This window comes from Paralichthys olivaceus, chromosome 18 (assembly GCF_024713975.1).
Source record: "Paralichthys olivaceus isolate ysfri-2021 chromosome 18, ASM2471397v2, whole genome shotgun sequence".
NCBI lineage: Eukaryota > Metazoa > Chordata > Actinopteri > Pleuronectiformes > Paralichthyidae > Paralichthys > Paralichthys olivaceus.
This window is the reverse complement of record NC_091110.1, coordinates 14,077,262-14,103,108: the sequence shown is the minus strand read 5'-3', so window position 1 is coordinate 14,103,108 and position 25,847 is coordinate 14,077,262. Positions and strand designations below refer to the sequence as shown.

Below are 25,847 nucleotides of genomic sequence, written 5' to 3'. Positions count from 1 at the left end.
TGCTTCCTGCGACCTAAATTCCCCCTGTGTGCTCATTAATTAGCTGATGCAAGTCTGCATTCCCCCAGAGAGGGTGGGAGATTAAAAAGCTCATTATAGGACACATCAATAAAGTGGGATTAATCATCTATTGGTATGTGCGATCCATTGCTCTGTCTGTGTCTGTGTGCGTGTTGCCAACAGACTCACAGGTGTGTTCACACTTCATTTAGGATCATCTCTGTTTTCAGGTGATTTTCCAAATCAGTAAAAGGGAAATTGCAGAAAATGTGCAGACCCATTATCTGGAGTCTGAAAACATCCTGCTCTGGTTTCATCAAACCAGATAAAGACATGTGACGGGTGAAAAGATGTTAGTAGGATAAAAAATATATTTTCATCTCATCCAGCTTCTAAAATCCTTCAGAATAAAACATTTGAGAAAACACTGAGGCCGTGACATGTGACGATGTGAAGAAACTGAGAAACAGCTTGAATCAAACTCTAATTGAAAGAATGATTTACTGCAGGTCTGATGAATTATTATTCTGCAGGACAGATAATCATCAGCTCCAGTGCTGAGTCCTGCTCTCACTGAACAGCCAAGCCACCCAGTGGAAACATTTCCTCATTAGATGATGTTTTATTCATTTTCTTGATGTGTAATTTACTCAGGTGACTGTCATTAACATATAATCTTATTTGCACTGAGCGATAATTAAGACACACAAGGATAACTTCAGTAAATCTTTGGAATTTGCCGACGACTCACTCGTCTCTCAGGGCCGCGAGAATCATTTTCCTAAACCAGTTTTCTTTTTCAATTAAACATAAATACACAAATGGTTTTATTACAGGAACGACTTTAAAATGAATCTTTCAAGTTCTCATTTGTCTAAATTTGCTGTTTTTTAAATGTTCATCTGACAAGGTGAACATTTAAAAAAGATTTATTTCCACTATTTAGTTTTATGATAAACTGGTTAATTAAAAAATAATTAGCATTTTAACCAAAGATAACCCTCAAGGGTTTGATTCTACAGTGAAACACATTTAAAAATGAAAGAAGAAACAAAAGTACAACAATAAAAGGTTTATTAGTAACAATCGGTTATCAATAGCAATATTTATCAAACAACATAAATAAAGACAAAGTCACACAGTACAGGTTTACAGATACAGTTCATTTACTATTGAATATTACTGATAATCAAAATAAATCAATGCCAAATGAGGGCACGAGTGGTTGTTTTTTTCCATGTGGGTCATTTAAGGCTGAGTTACATTAAGTCCATGGCACAGTTCCACACATTACATCACTTCATCCATTACCACGTCCCATTTAATAAAGCAGAGAACCTGGATTCAGCCAGACGACATAAATTTATTGTGCTCAGTTTTTGGAAACCAACCAAAACTGGAGGGGAAAAAAAAAACACACAACACCATCACCTTATTCGTAAAAACAGCTCAATATTTTCCTCTCGCACTCGGTCACACTTTCTGTGTCCAGACTCTGTTTAGCCAACACCATGTGGAAGCTCCACAGTGTTTATCACAGGCTTCCTCCGACTGTCTGCGAGGCTGCAGCTTCATACAGTGACATCACAGGTTGTTCTAGCAAGTGGGAAGAACATAAATAAACGCTGCATTGATCAACCGATAATTAGAACCTGGTCCACATGATGTTCGCTTGTTGAGTGGTCGACTGATGAGTAACGAGATTATTTTTAAACTGCAAAATGTTTTGCTAAGTGTTGCATTAGAATATTAACGTCTGCTTTTCGTTATCTGACTTGTAAACTACACTGCAGCCTCTTCTTTATTCAGGGTGGGAGCGTTGTGCCTTTTAGTATAAAAGGAAAAGACACAGAGTCGGGGGGCGTCTTTGTTCTGCCTTTGTGTCGGCAGTAGAGGTAGTCAGTGAGATCGAAGTCTGTGTAAAAGGGAGAAGTTGAATTAAGTCTGTATCTTGGCTTTTTTTGGTTCAGTGTAAACGAGCAGAGGCTGCAGAGGGGGCGTGATCACACATCCGCTTGAACAGGAGAATGCTGTGGGTCAAAGTTCAAAGTTGAAAGTCCCCATGTAGTGGATTTACTTTTCCACAGGAGGCAAATGTTTTATTCACGTCCTCGGTCACACAGAGTGGACGTGAACGTGGGGGTGAAGTTTCTCCTGCTACATTCATGAGTGTGACCATCCCCAAAGGCATATAACAGGATCTCTGTTTTAACGGCTTGTGATTAAATGTGGAACAGAAAACTAATCCAACTGTTTTTGAAAATGATATTTTTTAATTGGTTAGTTTTTCATTTGATGATTCCAGATCACAAATGTTTTTTCTTTCTCTTTTTCACATTATATGAAACTAACCATCGTTGTGATTTCAACTTAAATTGTGACATTAATTCGTTAATTAATTAATTTTTCATTTAATTAGCATCACACAGATATTTTTATTATAATTAGTTATATAAAATGCTATAGAATTACACAGAGACTCTAAATCAAGGCTATAGAACAGTTTGTTAGTTGTGCATTGCATTGCATCTGTGGAATGATTGTCCAACTGTGGTGACCTGTGCAGAAATGTATGTATGGCTGAGGTTGTATACATTCTTCCTTTAAATATGAAACATGTTGAATTATTCACCACTTTGACTATAAAATATGTACCTAACAACATCTGGGGTTTTTTCTTTTGCAGTTTCCAAAAAAACTGAAGATCCAAATCACCAAGGAGAAGAAAAAAAAAAAAAAGGTGGAAAGAGGTTTTGGCCCAAAAATGTTACAGCATGTTCCCGTGAAGACGTGACTCAAACAAAGTCGCTGTGCATAAAGTTCACTGAGACGAGCTGAGTTCACCCAACACATCCACACTGTGCTGCCGTCAGTGTGAGACCACAGTGTGTGTGTGTGTGTGTGTGGTGTGTGGTGTGTGGTGTGTGGTGTGTATGTACATGACTAATTCGACCATGCTGCTTGATTTTTTTAAATTCGTGTTGATTGCAGAGTGAGAGTTGAAGATGTTCACAACATTAACTGTGTCTGCAAAACTTTAAAGGACAGAAACAAGGAAATGAAAGGAGGGACTCAAACTGTCAAATCTTTCCATATCCTTGAAAGAAACAAAATCTTTTGAAGCCTCATTTTTACTCAATTCAAATTTTGTAATCGCCCGAGCCAACGAGGTACTGGACGTTACCACGACACTTGGTGAAAGGATGTGGTTTGGGTCAGAACAGAGAACCCAGTAAAATGTGGCATGGATCCGGATCAAGGGTTGAATCCAGGATTTTTCAAAATAAAACTATGGATTGAATGAATGTAAATGTGGGCTTGTTGAGCCTCGGAGGATGTGCTGTATGTGCTCATGGTTATTTTTTTGAAGAGTGTGGTTCAGGCTCAATTTAAGCTCCCAAAACACTAAAGGCATCAACATGAAGTCAGTGTGGATGGGGGGGGGGGCGATGACAGCGACTCTGAGTAACGTATTTAATCATTTAGACGTGGTTCTGTTTTTTATCTGATATTTTAATCCTGTTGGAGATTAACCTCATTGATGGGGATGTAAGAGTGATCTACATGTGTAAATGAAAATAAAACATTCTTTATTTCAGTAAAGTGACTCTGTAACTTCTGTTTTCAACAAAGATTCACTGTTTTCATGAAATAAATATTTCAGAGGTGATGTATCTTGTTACGTTTCCTATCTTCTTCATGATCTTCCACTGGACTAGTGCATGTAAAGCTACAGAAAGTCATCTCCACTCTCAATATGAGGAATAATGAAGCTTTCAGCTGCTTCTGTTCAGACTAAGATTTGTAGCTTAGTAAATCTTGTTCTGGCTGTAGCAGGTTTTTTTTAAGGGACTTTGCATTGAGCTTGTGAGCCACACAGCTAACGAGGCCGGGTTACAGAGGGCACGATGGTAATCAGGGTTACTCCGATAGTCTCGGGGGAGGATGGAGGAGGTTTGAGTGACATGGGACCAACTGGAGGGTAACGTGTGGCCAAGAGACGCAGGTTAAATCATGATGACCTGTTCCAGCAGAGTTCGTTAGTCCTGTCTTCTCTTCGTGGACTGTTCGGGCACTTACTTCTCGCTGGCAGTGAGTTTGGTTAAACGATGTTTGCGACTCAAATCCAGATCTTCATCCTGCTGATCGGAAGAGAAGAGACAAAATATCAGAATAATGTTCAAGACATTTTATCAAGTTGTAAAGACAACTTATAATGTTTCTAGAGACAAATGTGGATCTTATGAAACGCTCACTTTCATTTAACATTCTAATATTTTATCTGATTTGAACTAGAGCCTGACCAGTTAAAAATTATCAGCTTTTATTTTTCTCGATTAATGTTCTATAAATTTGGTTGCATTTGTGTTTTCTCGTTATTAAATTATGGTTAAACTGTAAAATACCAAACCTCATTAACATTTCTTTGTCATAAAGGTTTGATAACAACATCATCAGCCAATATATCAGAAATAGTTTTCTCCCTCATCACAGACCCCTAAATATCCACATCAGTCAGGCTCCACACTGATGTGATTCTTGAGTGATCTGATCATTTCTAACCACTCATCCTTGTATTGTCTTAATTACAGTCAGTTAATTGGTCGCAGTGTACGGTCAGAGTGGTCTGGACTGAACTCCTCCAAACTGTTTTCACTAATTGTCTCTTTACTCCAGTTTGTGTCCGAAGTACCAGAGGCTGACGTGTATAATCGTGTGTGTGTGTGTAGAAAACTTTGGGAGTTCATGTGTTGAGGAACATTATTCAGGCTTAATTGAGTTTTGACTCCAGAAAATACCCTCATTTTTGACACAAAGTCGGAGCCCAAAGTCTTGAGCGCTGCCTCTTCACTAGAACCAACGCTTTAGTTAAATTACGAGGCCTTGCAGCGTCTTCCAATTAAGCTTAGAATATATTTTATGCTGTTATTGATCCTTCTTTAAAGCAGCAGTTGGCCTGGCTCCAGGACAAACTTGTGCCCAGTAACTGGTGTGGAGACTAAAAATAAGAAGTAGAGCATTCAATCCATAACAGAAGTGCATTAGAGAGGTTCCCATTCACAGTTTAACCTGAGATGATGCTTGTTTTAGACAAACACTGTGTAAATGCTGTGATTATTAGATCCCACAGTTTCCACATGAACAAGTGGAGTTTCGCACCGTGTCAGCAGTCTCCTCCCCTTCGGTGTGCTCTCCTGATCGGTTGTACAGCTCCATGTCAGACAGAGCGCTCTCCACCGCCTCCTCTTCATAGTCAGTGTGGTAGTCTGACTCCTCTGATCAGGAGAAGGACAACAGAACATTGTAGGTGAATATGTTCTTCTCTGAATACGTGGAGTTGATCAGAAGAAAGAAGAGGATATGTGAGGATTACATCACTGGATGTCGTATCATGTTTCCCTTCAACATGGTTTCTAAATATAAGTCATGTATGTATCTCAACTGTTTCTACTTGAGATGTTAAGGTCCCACTTTCCATCAGCGTGTTACATCCTTTGTGTGTGTGTTCAGTGGACGCACGTAATTGATATTCTAATTTTTCCTCTGCAGTAAGGCTGCAGCAATCCGTTTCCTCTTCCATGGGAAACTGATGCATTTGCTAATAGAGTGTGACAGGAAAACAAAAACGCATCCAAGAACAACTGGGAGCGAGGACTGGAAAGACAAACATGGAGGAGAAATGATAATAGTATCTCCAAACAGTGTGTGCACATGTTTGAGACTCAAAATAAACTATGATTGTGGCTGAAATAAAGAGTGTTGGAGTGTGCGTGTGTGTGTGTCTGTACCTTTATCATCCACCAGAGCAGGTTTAACGGGCTCGATGCGAGACACGATTTCTGCCAGGTCAGTGAAGGAAGCATTGGGACACGTCACCACCTGAGAGTCAAACACAAACACACACATTCATTAAATAAAAACCCTGAAAATAGACACAATCTAAAACCTGTTTAAGTAACCGGGATGTAATTTAAATCTGTAGGTTTAAGTTAATGAACTGGTTCCATTGTGATGTAACTGCAGCGGCTGCCGGGGGTTAACACCTCGTCTGTTAGAACTCATGACACTGAAATCATTTGATGGAAGAAGAAACGGCAGCTTCTCTAAAAAGAAGGGAAGGAAGCTGATTATTGGGATGAAAACTTTTAGTCTCAGTTTCAGCAACTTTGTGCAGATTTCTCACATTTTTCCTGCTCTGATGTAAAAACTACACTGGTTCAGTCAGGAGATGAAAAACAAGACCTGACCAAGGTCTTCCACAGCTAAATGAATCCCGTCCACGAAAACACCATTATAACAGTCGTTAAAAGAAACAGAAAGTAAAACGGACAGAGTTGTGATGAAGTTTTCCTGTCCAGCACGTCTGACCTGAACTGATTGCTTCCATTATTTTAATGAACCTTTAGAGGAAGTGTAAGGATTGTTAAAGGACCAAATGAAATGAAATCACTCGTTCACTCCACATGAGTTTCATGTCTGGGTTTCTGCAGAAGTTACATTTAACAGTTTAAGACCAAGACCTGCAATGCATGCTGGTATACAGTATATATTGCTCGGCCCATGACAGTCAGTTGTACGCACTCTTCACGGTTTTCTCACTAAGCATTCAGACAGCACTACAAAATACCACCCTCACTATGCAGTGGACTAGTCCGTGATTTAGGACAAAGCCATTGCGTTTCTCGCATTTTGTCATTTGATCGCAACAAACTCGTCCTTCTTGTTTGAACATCTCTTGACTCCAGATTTAGTTTTTGTTCTGTGTTTATTGAGCAGCACTGTTGAACATACAGAGCTGCGAAACATCCCTCATGGAAAAGAGATGCATTATCTCCCCTGAGAGTTGTACCCTACAGTCGGTGGCATCTGAAAATAGAAGAACACTCATTATCCGCCTATGTGGGATGGCTATTGTTTTAAAGAATGAGCAGATTTATTTATAAAACAGTCTTTTGGTTTCAAATCTGCGACTATAACTGCAGCTCCACTCTTCTCTCCACTGTTGTTTGATTCCTTAATCATCTTGATGAATTCTACATCACACTCTTTATATTTGTGTGTAAATTGGGGGCAAATGTTTCAGCATTTCTTCGTCATTCTGTCTTTTGTCTTGTTTAGTTGGTCCTTTGTTTTTCTTTGACATTGCTGGGGGACAAATCTGCTCTATGGTGAATTCCTCTGGACTTAAAGAGCTGACTGATTCATAGCTTTATTGTTATTACTTTATCAGCAGCGTGGAAATGAAATATGACGATGTGAACAACAGACTGTGGCAGGCAGTGATCACATATTTTAGAGACAGTAACACGGAGATAAAATGGCACCAGAGAATTAAAACCATTTGGTTGATTACACATTTCCAGTGAGAAGACGGATCATGAGGGAATGAAAGAGAATGTGGAATGTGTCTGGCAGATGTGGGACATTTTACTTTAGTAATCTGATCAATTTCATGACATTAACTCTGTAAGAATACTCTCACTTCTCTTCACTAAACTTCTTTCGCTGGTTGCAATAATGTAAGAAAGGGTAATTTCTGGTGATATATGTTTTAAATTAAGGGTAATTATTGATACACCAGCAAACAAAGTCTGTGTAATAGACAATTAAATATAATAGCCAGTTTCTTAAGCTACTTAAGATAATGTGGTGCTAATTTGTAAAACATTTACTTAAGTATAACTTCTGATATTCACCCTCTAAATTTTGTAATATTACAAATTTGGCATTTCAGTCGGCAAAATGACAAAATTGTGTTGTGACATTTTGGCAAATCACAAGTAAAATAAGGCCCAGACTCTGTCGTTGCTCCACATGAAATGATCCTCAATGACTTTCTTATCACATATTCTACAGCGTCTCCCTTCATCCTTACATTGTTCTTGCTTTGGCTGTTGTGGAAGTCCTCCTGGTGTCTGTCTTTCAACATTTTCTCCACCACTCCGCTGCGTCTCCAAACATCAAACACAGTCTTGCCGTGCTGGTATCCCACCTCCTACGTCGCCCAGACAAAAAAAAAAACACACTTATCAGTATCGTTTTCTACACCAGAGATTTTGAAACATAATGAATTCTGAGTGCATTGTGGGAGTGAAATAATTGTTATCATGACAAAGTTGGGAAACAGAACAAAAGATCTTACAGCTGAGGAGAAAACAAAATAGAAATCAGAATCACAAGCGTTCTCAAACTTACAGCAATCTCATCAAACTTTCCAAACTCCAGAGTGCGGTATCTGTCGATTGGCGGCCTGATGTACTCGCAGTACTCACTGTTCTTCACAGACTCCAGCTGCCTCACGCAACACACGTAAGCCAGCCGTGTCTGAATCTCTGCCATGTTCAACACCTGAGACCAGAAGTGAAGGGATGAATGTATGTATCACTGATTAAAAAAAACCACACACACACCAAAGATATCCTCATTGTTATTCATAGGACTCATTTATTTTTAAAACACATCCCTGCACAGTATGTTGCGTCTTTATTTTTAATCAATCCATTACCTTTACTTTCTCAGCTAGGGGGTTGAGGCGTTTCCATAGCAGCCACCAGCCTGAGAGCGAGTCGCCATAATTAGTGAGGTTGGTTTCATCTCTGCTGCCCACGTCAATAGCGATCACCACTTTGGCCCCCATGGAGCGTGCCACATCAGCTGAGAGAAGAAGACACAGCGGTCGGGACAGAGAAATAATAAAGTTTTGTTAAAAAAACAGAATCAATCAGACAAATGTAAAATAGACATGTGGGAATGTATTTTTAAAGATAGAGAAAAACATGGTAAGGGAGGTATGAAGTACGATGAGTTAAAAGACTAAAGCAGCTTTCAGACACGCACTAAAGTCTGGACTTTTTCCCATAACATTTTCCGGAGGGGCTGTATGTGTGTGTCCTAGTCAGTTGTTCTGGACATTTTCCAGAACTTCTCCTGCAGCCCCCTGGTAAAATGTCTGGAAAGTTGAGCCCAAGTGAGAATACAGCAGAAAAGATGTCTGGAAAACAGGTTGATGACGTTACTAACACGCGATGGATGCAAATCTGATATAATCCAAAGGATAAAAAAAGAGCAGCCAAACGCTGACGTCAACTTGGAAAGACAACGAGATCAAAGATGTTTTGGTGATAGTGTCGACGTGGTGTAAACAAAAACACGGCTTTCTGCAGCGGAATTTATTTGTAATTTCCTGCCTCCTGCTGCTCTACCCAGTCGCCACCCCTCATCTGACTGTGCCGGAAACTCTCCTGATCTTGAGAATGCGTCCGACCCTGGAAAATTGGGTCCGTACATTTTCAAGAATTCTTGTGTGTAAACAGCTTCAGTGTAACAAACCAGGCAGGTTGTTGATGTAGCCTCCGTCCATCAGCAAGTGTCCATCTTTGGGGTCACAGAGAGGAGGGAGATACCCAGAAAGAGACATGCTGGAGCGGACGTATCGCCACAGAGAGCCTGAAACAGAAAACAGTCCCATCTTTCAGTTATGTACCTATTAAGCAATACAACCAAACTGAATCAAAAGAAGATGAAACACATGAATGGGACTAAAGAAAGGGTCAGTTTATCTGAGGGGACAGTGGTGGAAGAGATCTAAAATAAAAACAGGAACTATCTGCAGAGCTTAATACTATTTGAGTTAAGAACATTTCTTTTTGGGAGACGTACCATCAGTGTGTACCCTCATGGCCGAGGCAGTGATGTCAGTTGTGATATTGAAATATGGGATCCAAAGGTCCTGCGTACACAAAAGGTTACATCCAAACAGATCAACATAATAAGTTCATGATACGTTTGCTTTTCCCTTTTTCACATCGTAATCAGCTGAAACGTTCACTGGCCTCTCTGTCCACGTTTCAGTTCGGGTTCTGTTGGGTCTGTAGTAAAATCTCTCTAACCTCGATCTGTTTACTCTTGAAGACGTTGCTGATGCTGGAGTTGAAGGCAGCCCCGGAAAACATGGAGGTGACCGGGTATGTTAAATCCAGAACCTTCTTAAACACTGACGTCATTTCCTGCAGGGAAGAGAAATCAAAGGTCAAATGGTTCCATAATCTACAAAACACATTTATTCACTTAAAATTGAATTTGATGTAAAAGAAGATCTGATGGGTTGTGACATTGTTTTGAAGGATGCTGTACGAGTTGCTTTCTTTATGCCAACCTCCTCGTGTGTACACAGGCTTTTATTGGTTGTTGTTCTCCAGTTCTCATGAGGGGTGACCACAAAGTCCCCACATCTGGTTAAACATTTGTATATTTGCAACCCTTGTGAAACACGTGCCTGATGCATCAAACTTTATTTTACTGTTGAACTAGTGGATTAGGAATCGCCCTTAAAGAACTTGTGCCATGTGCTTTGGACCATGCGCTTAGGTCATTAAAATAGAGCCCTTTTTATTGCAACAGTGGCTCTTCTAATTTAAAACTAAAGGAGCAGCGACCCAGCCAGCTGCTTCTACAGGGACTGTTCAGAGCCAAGGACAAGGCCAAGAGGAGGGGCTGGGTACACTGAGGGAGGACACATCTGACTCACATGGCTCCATGGATGGTCACAGTATTAAAAAACCTGAGGAATTTCATATCACAACTAAAAAAGGATCTATTCTTGAGTTTAATGTGAAAGTCATCAAGCGCTGTATGAACAACAGTAACATCACATTTGATGGTTAATCAGCACAGCACGGTTCATTATACAGCAGAATTAATTCTTGAACTGCATTAGAATTAAATCATTTGCTGTTAGAAAGAATTACCTTCACAGAGACCGACTACAGCAAAAAAGATTTCTCTCTAAGAGACGCTGGGGCGTGTGGAGAAGGAGCTGTTGAACTCTGCTCCTCTTCTCCAAAAACAGAATTCTGTTAATTTCCTAAATGAAAACTTTTGTCACAAGTAGTTTAATGGATTTTAGAGATAATTACAAAATGTCATGTGAGAAGAAAACACTCGTAGGTCTTCTGTCAAGGCTGCATGATGTTATATAAGATCCTGAAAATGTTTAGTCAAGGTCAATTTGTGTCAAAGTATCAATAATTTTCTGACACAAATATCATGCGTCCTTGCCAATATATTCTAGAGTCATGCTGTTTTAGTTTCTTTGACTCTCACCATTGCCCATTCTTTGGCCCTCATCCTCATGCGGGAGTGGCTGCGGTCTTCAGCATATAGTGCCCCCATTAGGGACCCAATGGAAGTGCCGCCAATGAGGTCCACCGGGATGCCGGCCTCGCAGAGAGCTCGCAAGATCCCCACCTGGGAACAACCCCTGAACAGGAGGATTTAAAGTGTTAACCAAAAAGACTTAGATGTATTAGCGACTAATAAAAAGAAGAAAAAATGACAATCTGACATTTATAACATCCATTAGGCCATTGTTACCTTGCTCCTCCTCCTCCTAGAATAAGGGCGATAGCATTGCCCGTGAGGACGCGAGCAAGACGGGAGAAGTCAGAGTGGCGGTCTGCTGGTTTCTCAAACACACGCTGGTACAGCTCCAACTGAAAAAAATTATTATTGTCATAAAAGTAGCGAGGAGGAGTGGAAAAAATTTAGAGGAATTAAATGGATGACAAAAAAAATATGAAGACGTTAAATAAGATATAAAAAGATCACAAAAGATTAAGAGGGGGGCAGTAAGAAGGAGATAAAGATCAGAAACACAATTTTTCATTCCTACCAGTTTGGGCAGACTTCTCTTGGAGAAGACCCTTCGGGGACAGGAGAGGTGGAGGTGTCTGGAGATCCAGCTTCTCATGTTCAGCCAGTCCACAGTTCCTTTGGGCTGGGGGCCGTCTTCTCTGTGCAACAGCACCAGCTGCTTCTGAGCACGTACTGCACTTCCCTCTAACATGCGCTCCAGCTAAGAAAGGGCATCAAGCACAGATTTTTGAGAACCTTTTAGTCTCCGCACTTCTCTACAGAGGGACTCCTGCTTGCACAGATGGAATAATGAGCACCAGCCCTCGAAAATACTGCAACTCCTGGAAACACTGAGTTCAAGTGAACACAATATCAGCAGATATGTGATTTCAGCTTCATGTTTATGCTGAGTAATAACTTAAGGGAGTCATTCCAGAAGTTATTATGAAATGTACCATTGTACCTGAACAGCTACATGTATACTATATTTATATTTAAGAATCTTAGGTAGCACGATGAGTAATACTAGCACAAATAATAAGGTTACTTGAGAGATAAAAATATATTTGTATGTATTTCATTTTATTTTTAGATGTAGTGTATGTGAAAGGTGTGTCCGGAAAAATAAAATCAACCCCGAGCAATGACTCACTCCGTGCCTAACCTAATATTGATCCATCTTTCCATTTCTCCCACCAGCTCCCATTGTACAGGCATACATTGCTTTCTTTCCTCTGCACCCATTTTTCCACATGAAGGCAATTACCTGTCCTTCATCAGCTGGACATGAACTCGCTTTCTCTGCAGCCCCGCCCGCCACTCTTTCACAACATCCACCCACCCTTTAGCTCATTCCTCCCCTGTCCAAAGGTCAAATATAAACCATTAACCGCCCGTGTGACCACAGTGTTGGTTAACCTCTGGGTTTAACCATTATTCATGAGGAAAATGACTTTAAATCAGAGCAGACAGACCTGCTCTCCCAACATTTCAGCCTGATAACACACAGAGCAAAAATATAAACCCTGATGACAAAATGTACGTAACACAGACTTCGTGGACCTTCACATACTAATGAATGCTGAAAAAGTAACACTAGCCTTGAAAATAAACTAGAGGTCTTGGTGTTGAGTGCCTAGACAGGAACTAAAATCAGACTGTCTGAACAACTCATTGCAAATTGAGTGAAAATAATAATAAAAAAAAGATCTTTGGGTTTTGAACAGCTGCTTAGAAAAAACAGGAAATTATAAGACGTCACATTGAGATGTAGAAACTTGTGACGTATTTTATTGTGAAGAGGACATATAATAAATGTCCAAAAAAATAATAGATAGATTTAATTTATCCATAAATCGATCAAACATGCTGGACTGGAAAGCCAATTATAAATGACTAATTCAACATCTCACCTCCCCGACAGCAGGGTCCTGCTCCCCGATTCCCACAATGATGATGCAGTCGGCCTGACGGATGCACCGCTGTGTCCACGGCGTCAGTGTGTAGTCAGTCTGGTAAAGAACTATACGATGGAGGTCTTCCTGTTGGCCCAGCCAGCTGGACAGGCGGTACTCATGGACGCTGAAGAGGAAAAGGAGTCTATTAATGACTGGAAGCATTACCTCGCTGGCAGCACATAGATCAATTTTGCTGTTGTGCCAATAAAGCAAACTTGAATAGAATTTAATCAATGAGTCACAAAGAGAAAAAGCCCAAAGAAGCAGAACAGAGGAAAAGATGTTGGCCTGTTTGTTCAGTACTATTACTACCACTGAAGAGAACTTCTGCCAAAAACGTACCTGTCAAGTGCTGCAGCTCCAAGTCGCTGTTTGATAACGTCACTAGTCAGCAGCAGAGTGGGGCCTGAATGTTGAAGATCACAGCAGTTACTGTCAAACACTTTAATCCATTTGACTTAAAACAGGTGACGTGTCCTAAGGTGCTATGAAAAACAATTTGATTTGCTAAAATAAATACAGAAGATAATATTAAAGTAGCTTATTTGATTGTTTCATTCACTGAGTTTGCATATGATCTATGCCATAGACTGTATAAAAAGGGACATGGGTTAGTAAAAGGGACATGGGCAAAACTAAGTCAAAATACATGTCGTATCATTTTAGGTAGTTCTAATCACACTGATGTTTGCTAATGGGTTTATTTTCCAGTTACTTTGGTTTTATTTGTTATTTGTTGCAATGAAAACGCGATGAAACTTTGTTATTGAGAGCTGAGCTCACGAATGGGCCGAGACCTTGTTACTGCAGAGCAATTCCCGATCAAATGCCCAAGATGACAGCAACCACATATATGTTGACTTTGGTTCTGGATGGTGGGAGAAAGTGGAGACTCTTGTCCATCTTTATATACAGTCTATGATCTAGTTTATATGCAGGACTTAAGACTCAAGGCATCAATAACATGTAGTCCCTAAAATAAAAGATGAACTGAAAAATATCACCATCTTTTTTTACTTATTTATTTTTACCTATTGCGATGAGAGCATGCTGCAGCTCCAGGGTAAAGGCAGTCAGAGGGACCTCCTCTGAAACAGGCAGGACGGTCACAGTTGAGAGGTTGGATGCTTGGTTCCCTGCATCCCATTTACTGCCGGGAGTGTGGAGTGCCAAACTGCGAGCTGGAGACATGAAGAAGATATAAGAAAAACCTCTCTTTCAACTTTATATGTTGGTAAAACACAGCGTGTTGGCAGATATATTGACATATAAGACATAACTTTGCACATGCAGAGACACATACTTGTCAGAGGACCGTTGACCTGCTGGAGGATCTTCTGTCCAAGTAAGTGGATCAACCTGGTCACAACCTGAGAAGCAGCTCTGTGTTATTCATCAGGCGCACAGCAATGCTTACTTTTGTGCAGCAAATCTTTTTTTTCTTTTATTTAAAAGGCTAAAGATTAATAGAAAAACCTTTGGAAATCCTTAATCCATATTATTGTGGTTCAACATTCATTATTCAAACTGTTAATTAATTAATTAATTAGGAAAAGGTTCAATCAACTCAATTTTCCAAGCTTTTGGAAATTACCACACATCTATAAAGAAATAATAAAAATAATAATAGTGTTTTCACATAAGCTGAATTAAATGAAACACTTGAGGTTCGCCCTGCCTGTGGGAACTTCCTCTTGATGGAGCTGAGAGCTCCCTCCGGTAGCTTGGCCAGCTCAGAGTCTCGTACAGCGTGCACGGTGGTGGCTCTGTTCTGATGGGTCAGGGCTTCAACCTGCAGAGAAAAGAGGGACACGTTACATTGTTTATATATGGGCAGAAAACAAAAGGGCTGAATATAAATCTCAGTACTTCTTAAACACTGTGCAACATGACGTACTTCTAAATAAAGCTTCACATGAAGAAAACATTTTTCATCAAATAAAATTACTCTATGATGGTTTTGTGTTCAAGAAGGCTGAGCCTTGTTTTGCCACTTGCAAACATTTCAGAGTTATCAAAACATGTATTAATCAAGACACTATAAATAAGATCTCCCCATCTCATCATTCACACCTGACGTCAATGCTTAAGTACTAAATATGTCTCTGCATATTAGACAGCTTTCTGACAACTTTATTCCCACAGAAGCAGCAATGACTGGTTCCCTTCTCCAGGTAACAGTAACCATAGCATCCATCAGCCCAGCTTTTATTACAGCCATTGTGGCAGAGACCAGCCAATGTTAAATACAGAAACTTCCTACAAAACCAGATGAGAAATGAAGAGACCACTACTGTTTGCACACTCGCACTTCCTCCGACAGACTGGAACGTAAAAACAGTATTTAAGAATAATATATGTAAGGTGACTTATTATTTTTGGTAAATGCAAATTTATGTAACTTGCAGCTGGTGGTTAGTTAGGTGTTTCATTCTATGTGTTTTATTTACTGGCCCTGTCTGCGTGGGTCTTCTGCAGATACTCCAGCTTCCTCCCACAGTCCAAAGACATGCACACTGGGGTTCGGTTAATTGGAGACTCTAAATTGCCCTTAGGTGTGACCGTGACCATGAATGGTTGTTTCTGTAGGTCGGCTCTGCGATACGCTGGTGACCTTTCCAGGATGTACCCCGCCTCATGCCCTATGTCAGCTGGGATTGGTTCAAGCTAACCCCTGTGACGCTCACAGAATAAGGGCTATAGATAATGGATGGATGATTTATTTACTGGAAGTAATGACCAACTACTGTTAATTAAATAACCTGCTGTTATACATTATCAAAACTCAGCAAAATTAATGCTGATCTACTGTCATCAACATTTATGAGGATACTAAAGGGAACAAATAAACCAGTGCTCACACAGTAGAAATTCAAATTTTTTAACCCACTATCCACCGCCTGTCTTCTCATCCATGATACTAACCACTCCAATCAGGTCACCGCGTCCATACTCTCCTATCAGCTCCTTCTTGCCGTCCTCCTTCATGATTACAGAGCGAAGTCGACCACTCAGTACTATGAACGTACTGTCTGATTTCTCTCCCTGCCTGAAAAATAAAGATAACTTGAATTCACTGCAAATCTGTAAACAAGCTTGTGAACCCAAAAACTAAGATTTGAGTTGCCTCCACTATTGACTCATTTAGTTTGGATATAACAAAGCCCTCCTGCGCCTTCATGAGTGCAGTAGTGTTTTTAAAGTTGTCCGTGTTTCGTGAAAGAACATTTTTCAAAAATATACAATGACATCAACCAAATACCTGTAGACAGCCCTGCCAGCTTCCACGGCCATCCAGTCGAGAGCGAAATCTATTTGTCTGACAAAAGATGACATCCTCCTCACCACTGTGTGAGCAACATTCAGCACAACATTAGGCTCCACACGCATTATCCTGAGGAAGAGACAACAGTCAAGAGTAAAAAGGAGGTAAAAGAGAACCGACAGACCATTATTGTTCTTTTACGGTTTTTGTCAACTTAATTCTACAGTATTTTGCATGGATGAGTGCGGGCACGACTGACTCATAGAAGTGGGTTTTGGAAATGGAGAGGAAGCTGCAGTCTCTCTGAGTTTTGACAGTGAATATGAGCGGCTCTCCTGTCAGTACAGCAAGTTGGCCTACAAGCTCCCCGGGGTGCGTCACAAACAGACGTGTCTCTTCTTCGCGGTCAATCATCCGCTGGTAAACGTGGAGTAGGCCGGATATCACAAACTGGATGCTCACCTCCTAAAGCGCAGAGAAGAGAAAAGTCGTGCATGACATGACAAGTCGTCAGAAAATATCTCTAGTTTTACAGACCAGACTGCCTTAAGCCTGAAGAGAGAAGATCAGTCAGGCTTTTATCATATATTAACCTTAACAAGCATAAAAGAAAATGTGGAACACAGTAGCTGCCCTCCCTCATTGATAGGACTCGTAACAAAGAAATTACATCCTTCAGGGGGAGATGCCCCACAGTGTTAAGAACATCAGTGCCAACAAGTATCAATAACCAATAGCGTAAATGGAAAATACTAGTGTGTTGCGAAACTGCAACAACTGAAACACTCTTTGTCAAGTTGTGGTTCTAACCTGGTCTCCCTGACGAGCCACCACAGAACCTGCTTTGACTTGATGAAGCGTGACTCTGCCCTCGAGCAGAGTCGGATCCTGCAATAGAAGAAATGTATTCAGAATATGTGCCTATTATTATCATTATTATTATTATTATTATTATTATAACACCCAAAACATACTGCACTGTATTGGTGTAGTGCTGCCATCAGAATGTGTCACATTGCACAACATACTGTACAAGCAAAATGAATATGAGCTTTGTTTTTACAATGATGTAATCCCATTTATACATTTATACCAGTTGATATGAATTTTCTGCAATCAACCTCCCACCTGCAGCTGGATGATTCCCAGCAGGTCTCTCTTAGCAGCCTGGAGGATTGTGCTGCTCTTACTGAGGTGGATGGCATCAGAGTGCCCCCCACTGTCTGTGTAGTGAAACACTTCAGAGGGCGTGTGCAGCATCGTCACACTCTTCTTCAGACTGGACTAGAGACACAGACATGGGAGAGAGACTAATAAAGAACAAGACAAGGATGCAGAGGATGCTGGGATATGGTGTTCCATCTACAGTTCTAAGCCCTGCTGTCATGTTAGGGATTTACCTTTTGAGTCACAGGACTGGACAGTGCCTCCTCTATCGTGACTCGAGCTCGTTCACAAGCCATGTTCAGGTCATTACCTGTGACAAGAGGGTTATGGGTGAGCATATCTGTGTGTAATCTTATTTTCCGATCAGCGACTGTGATAAGTTTGTGCAGGAAATTAATACAGATGACATTTAGTGATTGTTTCAGTGCCAGACAGGCACCCACCTGTGCAGTCGGTAGGAATGGTGATGGACCGTAGCTTCCTGCAGCTGTTTGATGGGCTATCTTTTACACCATCTGTTTAATGTTAAGTGAAGAGCAACACTGGATGAATTTCAGCTTAACACAGAGCACAGCTTTAAGTGTGCGTTTAGTATATGTTTGAAATTGTGTGCGTGTGTGTGACTACAGGACCTGACTCTGCAGGGCCTTCCATGGTCCCAGCAGGTACCTCGTCCTGAAAGTGAAGACGACGAGTCATCTTCCCAGAATTTGCCTCAGCCATAACACTGTTTATGTTGGATAAGGGCACTGCCTGGCTGTCCTGTCGATTAGGCAACAAAACAAATCAGTTAAAGGTCCACATTTCAGTTACAGTTACATTTGCAGTCACCCTGAAACATTTAACTGAACAATACATATGTATATACGCAATAGAACGGAAGCATAAGGAGACAGAGACATTAAGGTCACTGGGTTTTGGGCAAAGTACACATTTCTAGAAAGAATAAGTTTGGCAGATGGTTTGGTTTGAATAAAAAATAAATACATTTTTTGAAGGGGTGCCAGTTGATAACAACATATCAGTGACACCATCCAAATGATGACATCACATTCATGTTAACATTTAATGGTATTTCATGTATTACATATTTCAACTTATTATTACAGTCTTTAAAATATATATTTTTTAAAAATCCAAAAAGGAAAAGTGAACATACTTTGACATATTTAACATAAAATGACAACATTAAAGCTTATTATTGGTGATAATAAAGTCAGAGCCATGTCTGAAGGCTGCTCGTCCCCCTGTTATGATCATTTTTATAAATTTTCACTGAGCCTTTATGAAGGACTGAGTTATGATGCTGTGCTTAATGTTGTGTGAAATTAGCTCGCATGTTTGTGGCTGAGTGTTTGTGTGTTTGTCCTTCTGTGCTCATTTATGTACAAATGACTGGTGCTTTGGTATTCAACATGAGCCTCTCTGTGTGACAGTATGTGTGTATACCCACAAATTCTTGTGTACTAATTAACGTCCCTCCTACCGGATTGAAGAGCTCAGTTGTCAGGCCCAGATAGTTATGCAACGCCAAGAAGGTGACTCTCTGGAGGCGCACCATGATTATCTGCAACACACACCGAGTCAAACACCGAGATAAACAAAGCAGAATGTATAAACCAAGCTGTGGTTACATCTAAATTAGATGGTGTTTTATTCAGTGATGTGTCAAAGAGAGTTTTGTCTCAGTGCAAAACAAATGCTGCACACTGCTCATTCTTCTTTATGTAATCTCTTACCTGAATGACCCGCACGAGGGTCTCTGGATATTTCTTAAAAACAGACTCAAAGGCAGATGCAGGTAAACGTAATATGGTGGAGCGGGTTGCAGCTCGTGCTGATACAGTCTTATATGGAGCTGGATAACCCTGGTAAAGACAAGAAAAAAACTGTTAGAAAATAAGCAAAGACACTGCACAGTCACTAAAACTTTGCCATTGTGGATGGCCACCTCATTGGATTTGCCCATGGAGTAATTATTTGGACTGATATATAGACAGACAAATGTATATATTCAAAGTTTCATTCATTATATTCAAAGTTTCATTCCATATATTCAACATTTCGGCATAATCTCATTATGCATTTGTCTGTCTGTCCGCAGGCCGCTGTGTGAGTAACGTGCCAAAAGCTGTGTCGCTTCTCTTTCAGTTCACGAAATCCCTGTAGCCACAGCAGCTTCTCCAGTGCCAGAGAAGTGCTGCGTCAGAGCGCAGTGCCATTACGCAGGGCCATTCACTGTGTTTTACCTTCATTAAATCAACTGAAAACTATATCAAGCTAACCATACAGTGTCTTGGGCCCTTTCTTGTGTACGGGTGGAGATTGTACACTGGGTGTTGTGGGGCACTCCTGTGAGGTTGAAGGCATGCTGAGGTTGGCCTGATAAACAGCTGCGTGCCTGTTGTAGTAAGTCTTCCAAGATTAAAAAGGGAGCAACTTCCTTGAACGGTATTGGGCAGGGGTATCGGGGGGATTTTGGCCCGTACACACATATATATATATATTTTACTTGGTGCTTACAGCATTTTTAACTTGTAGCATAATTATTGGATACATACGCTTACAAGAATGTTTCTGTCTTAAAATGCTGGCAGCAGTCAAAAATATCATAAAACAGCAATTTTTATGTCTAATTTCTATTTCCAACAGGTTTCTCTACCTGATGTTTCTAACTTTCAAATGTTGGAAAAATTGAATTATTAGAGTGAAGTAAACTGTCAGCAATACGAGCTCTGAAAAATATTACATTAAACACATGTTCCTTGAGGATGCAGCTTCAAGACGTTATATCTAAATGGCTGAGCAAAGGACAGTGTAACCAGGAAATTGAAACACGACCTGAGCAAAATATGAGGTCACTAAATAAACAAAGGAATTCAAATGAATTATATTGAGATGCATGGGTATAAACAGTATAAACAGCGGAGAGAAGAGACAGAGTGGAGACGCAGACAGTTCAGAGGACGGAAGGAAATGCCGGACGTGAAGATGGAGGAGAAATAAAGAGCTCACAGTGATGATGTCCAGAATACTGAGCAGGCTGTGGACACTGTCTCCTGGGTGCACATCCTTCACAACTGGCTCTGTACCATCCTAAAACAAAACACATAAATTCAAGAAATTACATCAACAACAGGATTTATCCAAACTTTAGTTCATGGAGCCAACTTCCTCCAAACCCATTATGTAACTATCTTGAGTCAGTGTTGGTATGTATGATGAGAGGAAGGTTCAAATTCCTCTCACTAACCCGATTAACATTTATATCAGCCATGATCTTAGTGTTAGAGAAACGCTTTTGTCTTTGTGTCCACACAGTTTTTCTTCTGTAGTGGACTTTAATTCCCTGACCGGCATGACCCTTTAAGAAGGATAATGTTTTCTGCTGTAATAGAGTCAGTTCCAAAGAGGGGGAACGTTTACCTTTTCTTCAACTCTGATAAAAATCTTTGTGTTTTGATTATTATGTCTTTTGAGAGGGTGCATTTGATTCATATTTTTGTACAATTAAAATGAGAGCTACTCCACGGAGCAGAGATCGATGCCACCTGAGTCTAAGTGGCACTAAATCCAGAGATCCTCCTTGGTGACATCCGCGACAGGTGTACAACAGGCTTCCAAGTATGTTTTCTATCGTTTGGTGTTGCCCAATCAGCAGCAACATGGATGTAAAACCTACCATTAAAAAGACACACAATGGATTCTTAACTTCTCTACAAATGCAAAAGCTGGTGTTTAGTGTCTGAATCCATTGTAGATGTTAGAAGACTTGTTTTTCACAAGTATTTTATGATGCAAGTTATTTAATATAATGAACAATAGTTATTTAATTTAACTTATTTTATGGGAAGAGGAAGAGACTTTTGTCCAGGCCAAATGGAGCCTTGATTTTGCAATTTCCAGGAAAACAGTGGAGACCCAGAGCTTTGGGTACTATGTAGGTTTGTCCCATCAATTGTCTGCAGAAAACCCAAAGTGATGGACTAAATTAAATCACTTTATCTTTTCATTTCTGTGGCTCGTCTGACTATTGTTCCACTGTAAGACACACTATTTTAAAGTTACACATTTTGATTATACACAATGGGACCGAATAGATGTGTGATAAATAAGTTACTCACTTAAAGTGAAAGTGGACGAGAACCATTGTATGACAAAATCAAATTAATTTGGTTTGATAAGCAAATTAATTGAAAACATACGTTCTCCTGGATACAGAGCTCGAGTCGTCCATCCTGCACCACGTAGATGCTGTCGTCATCGTCTCCCGGCCTGAACAGACCTTCGCCTTCCTGCAGTTCAATAAACACCATGTGGCGACACAACTCCAGGAACAGGGGCTTCTCAAAATGTCCCAAGACCCTGCAGCAAGTTGAAGAAAGAAAAGACATTGTGAAAAAACAACTGAAGAGGCTAAATGTGTGGGAAATGTATTGTTACTCTACCTGACATTCTTCAGCATGTAGAGGACCTCAGAGGGCAGGTTTGAGCTCTGCACATCAAACTCTGTTAAGTCAGCCTCCAGCAGTGAGGGAGGGGGTTCCTTGGGCTGCAGGGTGGGAGGGTCTTTACGGATCCGAAGGATTCTGTTGAAAGTTAAAAAAAAAAGAAATTCCAATAATCAATATGCTCAGTTCTTTTAAAAAGCACATGGAACATTTTAAATAAGGATTGATACATACTTGCGAGCTATGCTTAGGACTTTGGTTCTTTTGCGAATGCGCTGCGACTGCTTTGATACTGAGGTGGAGGAGGGGGTTGGAATCAACGACAACGTCTGGACCTTACATACAAAAACAAACATTTTTAAAAAACATTTCATTAATTGCAGACAAACATTCATTTTGTCTATTTGTTCTAAGCAACTGTAAACCTAATTACGAAAGATGAGAAGAAAATTTTTTAAAAAGCTTGATTTGAGGATATATGTTCAATACTTAGCTAAATGCATGCAACGCATTTTCAGTCTTACTGCATTATATTGAATAGGGCCGGTGGATAAAGTAGACTTAATTTCATGCAAGATAACACCACTCAGCCATGGGGGAAAGGATTCAATTTAGTTTTATGCAGAGAACATTTATATTCATACAGCACAACTAGTGATAGTATCTCATAATGGCCTACTGTATTTCTATAAAATGTGGACAAAGATGAATCTATCAGACCGCATGTGTTTGTGGAAATGGAGAAAACCTTTCGCATGATCTTCCTTCCATAGAAGAGCACTTTATCTCTTTTCCTGAAGCGATACTGAGGAGCACCTGGCTGTTGTTTACCTTGTGACACAACAATGCATATAGTTGTGATGAGAGCACGTTATGAAGAAAACTGAAGATAATTTATATATACACAAACACACACACTTCCCTGAAGAGCCTTATAACTTATAATACACAAGAAACAAAATAAATATAGCAGCTAGGGTCGGGCGATGTCCAGCCACCAAACAAGCTTATAAACTAGTACTTATTAACACAGGATCTAATTTTAAGCTGATGCAGAGTGTCACTGTCACTACTTGAAATAACAAAGGTTATTAAAGCATTACAATAAATATAAAGCTCAGGAAGCGTTTGAAAGACTCACGAGCAAGCTTGTATCTCCTGTAAAGGAAGAGGACCACAATGCCAATCAGTGAGACGGCGACTGCAGCTCCTATCAGTACACCAGTGAGCTAAAAGACAGATACGAGCATCAACACAACAGTATGGTCACATGAAAGGGGAATACAGTGTAGTTGCACACAGAACAGGACATTAGAGCTGCTGGTTAAATAACACTGTCATTCAATGTCCAAAGCTGTGTCCCTGTTAGATATCATATACTTATTCTAAGCAGGTTTTGTGCAAGTTTTATGTTCTCAATGATAACATGAGGAAAAAAAGAAAAATCACAGTAGACCCATAACCAATGCTTGAGAGGATATGAAAAGTACAAAAAAGGAACTGAATCTGTTTGTTAAGCTGTTTCATGTGAAAACTGCTGATTTGACAGACAACTTGGAACACAAAATCACTGAGCTAAAAACTATTTTTAACAAATGTCTATTATAGGAGTACAGCCCTTAAAGGATGTTCAAAACAACTTGTAAAGGCCCTTGATAGGAAACAGCTTCTACAACCCTGCAGACTGCATTGCCAAATTCAACTGAAACTCAAAACCAGTTACAAAAACATCAGCTATCCGTAATGAGCCAGGCCTGCTGAACTCTTACTAATCAGAGGCATGGGCCAATATGTTGGATAGGTCTCTTTCTGAAATTCACACTGCATACTGTACAGGGAATATAATGCATCTTTACTAATCAACCTCCCTTTCCTCACCACACAGGTCAGAGTCCAGCTCACTGAAAACCAACATTCAATAATTTATTTGTGTATTCCATACCATGGTGGTCTGCATCCTCTCCTCCACAAACTGCTGAACTCGAGCGCTGATTTCATGTTTGCTGTTCAGCAGCACCTACAAACATAGGTTGGAAATGGCACAATGTCTTGAATCCAAGGAATAATAATTTTAGGCCCTTTTATGGGTGCTCAAGCAGTGTAGCATTCTTAACAATATCTCCTTAAATTATCAAAACAAACAGCACTGGTTATTCAGAGAAAGGGTCCCTGTCAGGGTTCTATGTTGTGTTTGGATTAATATCACTGCTGCATTACTGTATTGCTGTAGAGGCTTTTAAATTGTATTGAAAGGGTACCGTAGTGTAGAATTTGAAACTGCATGTTGCAGCTGAAAAACATGTGACATTGATAACCTGTGGTGAACTTCAGCTGTTATGAAAACTGTGTGAACTGTGTGATTTTAGCAGAGATTGAAAAGCTCATGGTGACAACTGTACTCATGTCACCATGAGCTGCAGCTGTCGGTGGTTTCCCACAAGTTTCACTTACTGAAGTGGCCCATCTGCACACGTCATCACCGCCTTCGCAATGCATCCTGAAATACAACAATACTTTAAACATGTATAAAAAACACTACAGCTGGTGAGATGAGGGTTCATGTGAGAAGGTAACATGTCACAGAGGAGGAGGAGGAGAGTTGTTGGGGAAAGGGGAAACTCTGAAAAAAAGAACTATGATTAGTAAACTATGAGCATTGAGTCAACCACCTTCACATTCTGTCTTCCTGTTTGATTTACATACAATGACAAAACAAGTCGAGCTATTGTGATTAAATCAACGACGCAGTAACATCGTCAGCTGACGTTGAATTCAATTGGTTACTCAACATCCTCTCAACGTTAGCTATAGCCTAATGTTAGCTTAGCTAGCCCAGCCGTCTTGCCATTTCCCCTAAAATAACCGACGTCAACTTCAGGTGAAAGCGTAATGAAACGCTCACGGAGCAGAACACACGGGTCTGACCTTCCAGTGGTTTGTGTCGCGCTGCCTCACGCTCGTGTCATTTCTGAACAGACGATGATTCGATGTTAGCGAACAAGCTAACAAAGTTTTCTGTGTGCTGCCACGGGCTTAGTCCCGCCCACGACCCCACGTCCGCCAATGGGGTGTTTGATTTCTGCCGTTGCCTTGGTACCGCTCAGAGGGTTCGTCCAATCCGGGGCGGACCAGGCGCTTTCTGGACTTCCTGTTTACATCCACATGAAAAGAACAGGAGCCAGATGTTCTGCACCACTAAAGAGTACCGAATACTATAGAAGTACTACAGTAATGTTTAATATCTCATATTAAAACCACTGTGCTGGAAAGTAACTTAGTATATTTACTCTTTTATGAGTCATGTAGTTTCAGTGTTTTATCATTTTAAGTGTTTTTAGGACAGGTGCAATATTTAACTCACTTTTATTCTACATTATTATTCTCTTACACGATATGTCCCTCTGTATTGTTTTTTGCTGTACAATGTACTGTTCTGCAGCTGCTGTAGACATTTTCGATTTGATTTGATTTGATTTGAAGTACTACCTAAAATACTGAGGTGTATCTGTGCCACTTTATACCTCTACTACTCCACATGTAAGAAATAAATACAATATTCTCACTCCACAGTTTTTATTGAAACTGAAAATTAAGTCATCTTTTATTATAGACATTAATATTTATATATTAATATTATTGGCTGTTGTATGTTATTCAATCTTTGATGTGTTGTATTTTAACTGGACCCTGAGTCTGAATAATAAAACTCATCATATTTGACAGATATAGTACTTTTGTTCCCCTGTCTTGGATTGTTGTGTGTAAATTATTTTTGAAAAAGCTATTCAACTTCTTTTGCCTCAATTCAATGCTTTTTTTACAAAGATGTTAAAAAAATGTCAATGATGCCACAATGCAGTGGAATACATACCT

The 25,847-nt window shown here is 40.1% G+C and overlaps 1 protein-coding gene across 1 annotated transcript; it reads right to left on the bottom strand.

The window, feature by feature from the left end:
- Positions 1-1,057: 1,057 nt before the first annotated feature.
- Positions 1,058-25,035, bottom strand: pnpla7a (patatin-like phospholipase domain containing 7a). The gene is made up of 36 exons (XM_069514299.1): positions 24,900-25,035; positions 24,426-24,471; positions 23,917-23,991; positions 23,116-23,203; positions 22,723-22,805; positions 22,209-22,309; positions 21,972-22,112; positions 21,729-21,888; positions 20,539-20,619; positions 19,263-19,391; positions 19,010-19,090; positions 18,156-18,285; positions 17,967-18,038; positions 17,757-17,833; positions 17,485-17,640; positions 17,167-17,244; positions 16,616-16,821; positions 16,354-16,485; positions 16,017-16,140; positions 14,770-14,883; positions 14,395-14,461; positions 14,123-14,272; positions 13,434-13,497; positions 13,047-13,215; positions 11,672-11,854; positions 11,374-11,492; positions 11,104-11,260; positions 9,891-10,007; positions 9,661-9,730; positions 9,331-9,447; positions 8,507-8,655; positions 8,197-8,349; positions 7,877-7,996; positions 5,790-5,880; positions 5,161-5,276; positions 1,058-4,139 (listed from the first exon to the last, which is right to left on the bottom strand). Exons 2-36 carry the CDS (start codon positions 24,468-24,470, stop codon positions 4,077-4,079), a joined length of 3,978 nt encoding a protein of 1,325 aa, XP_069370400.1. The 5' UTR covers position 24,471; positions 24,900-25,035; the 3' UTR covers positions 1,058-4,076.
- Between the last annotated feature and the right edge of the window lie 812 nt (positions 25,036-25,847).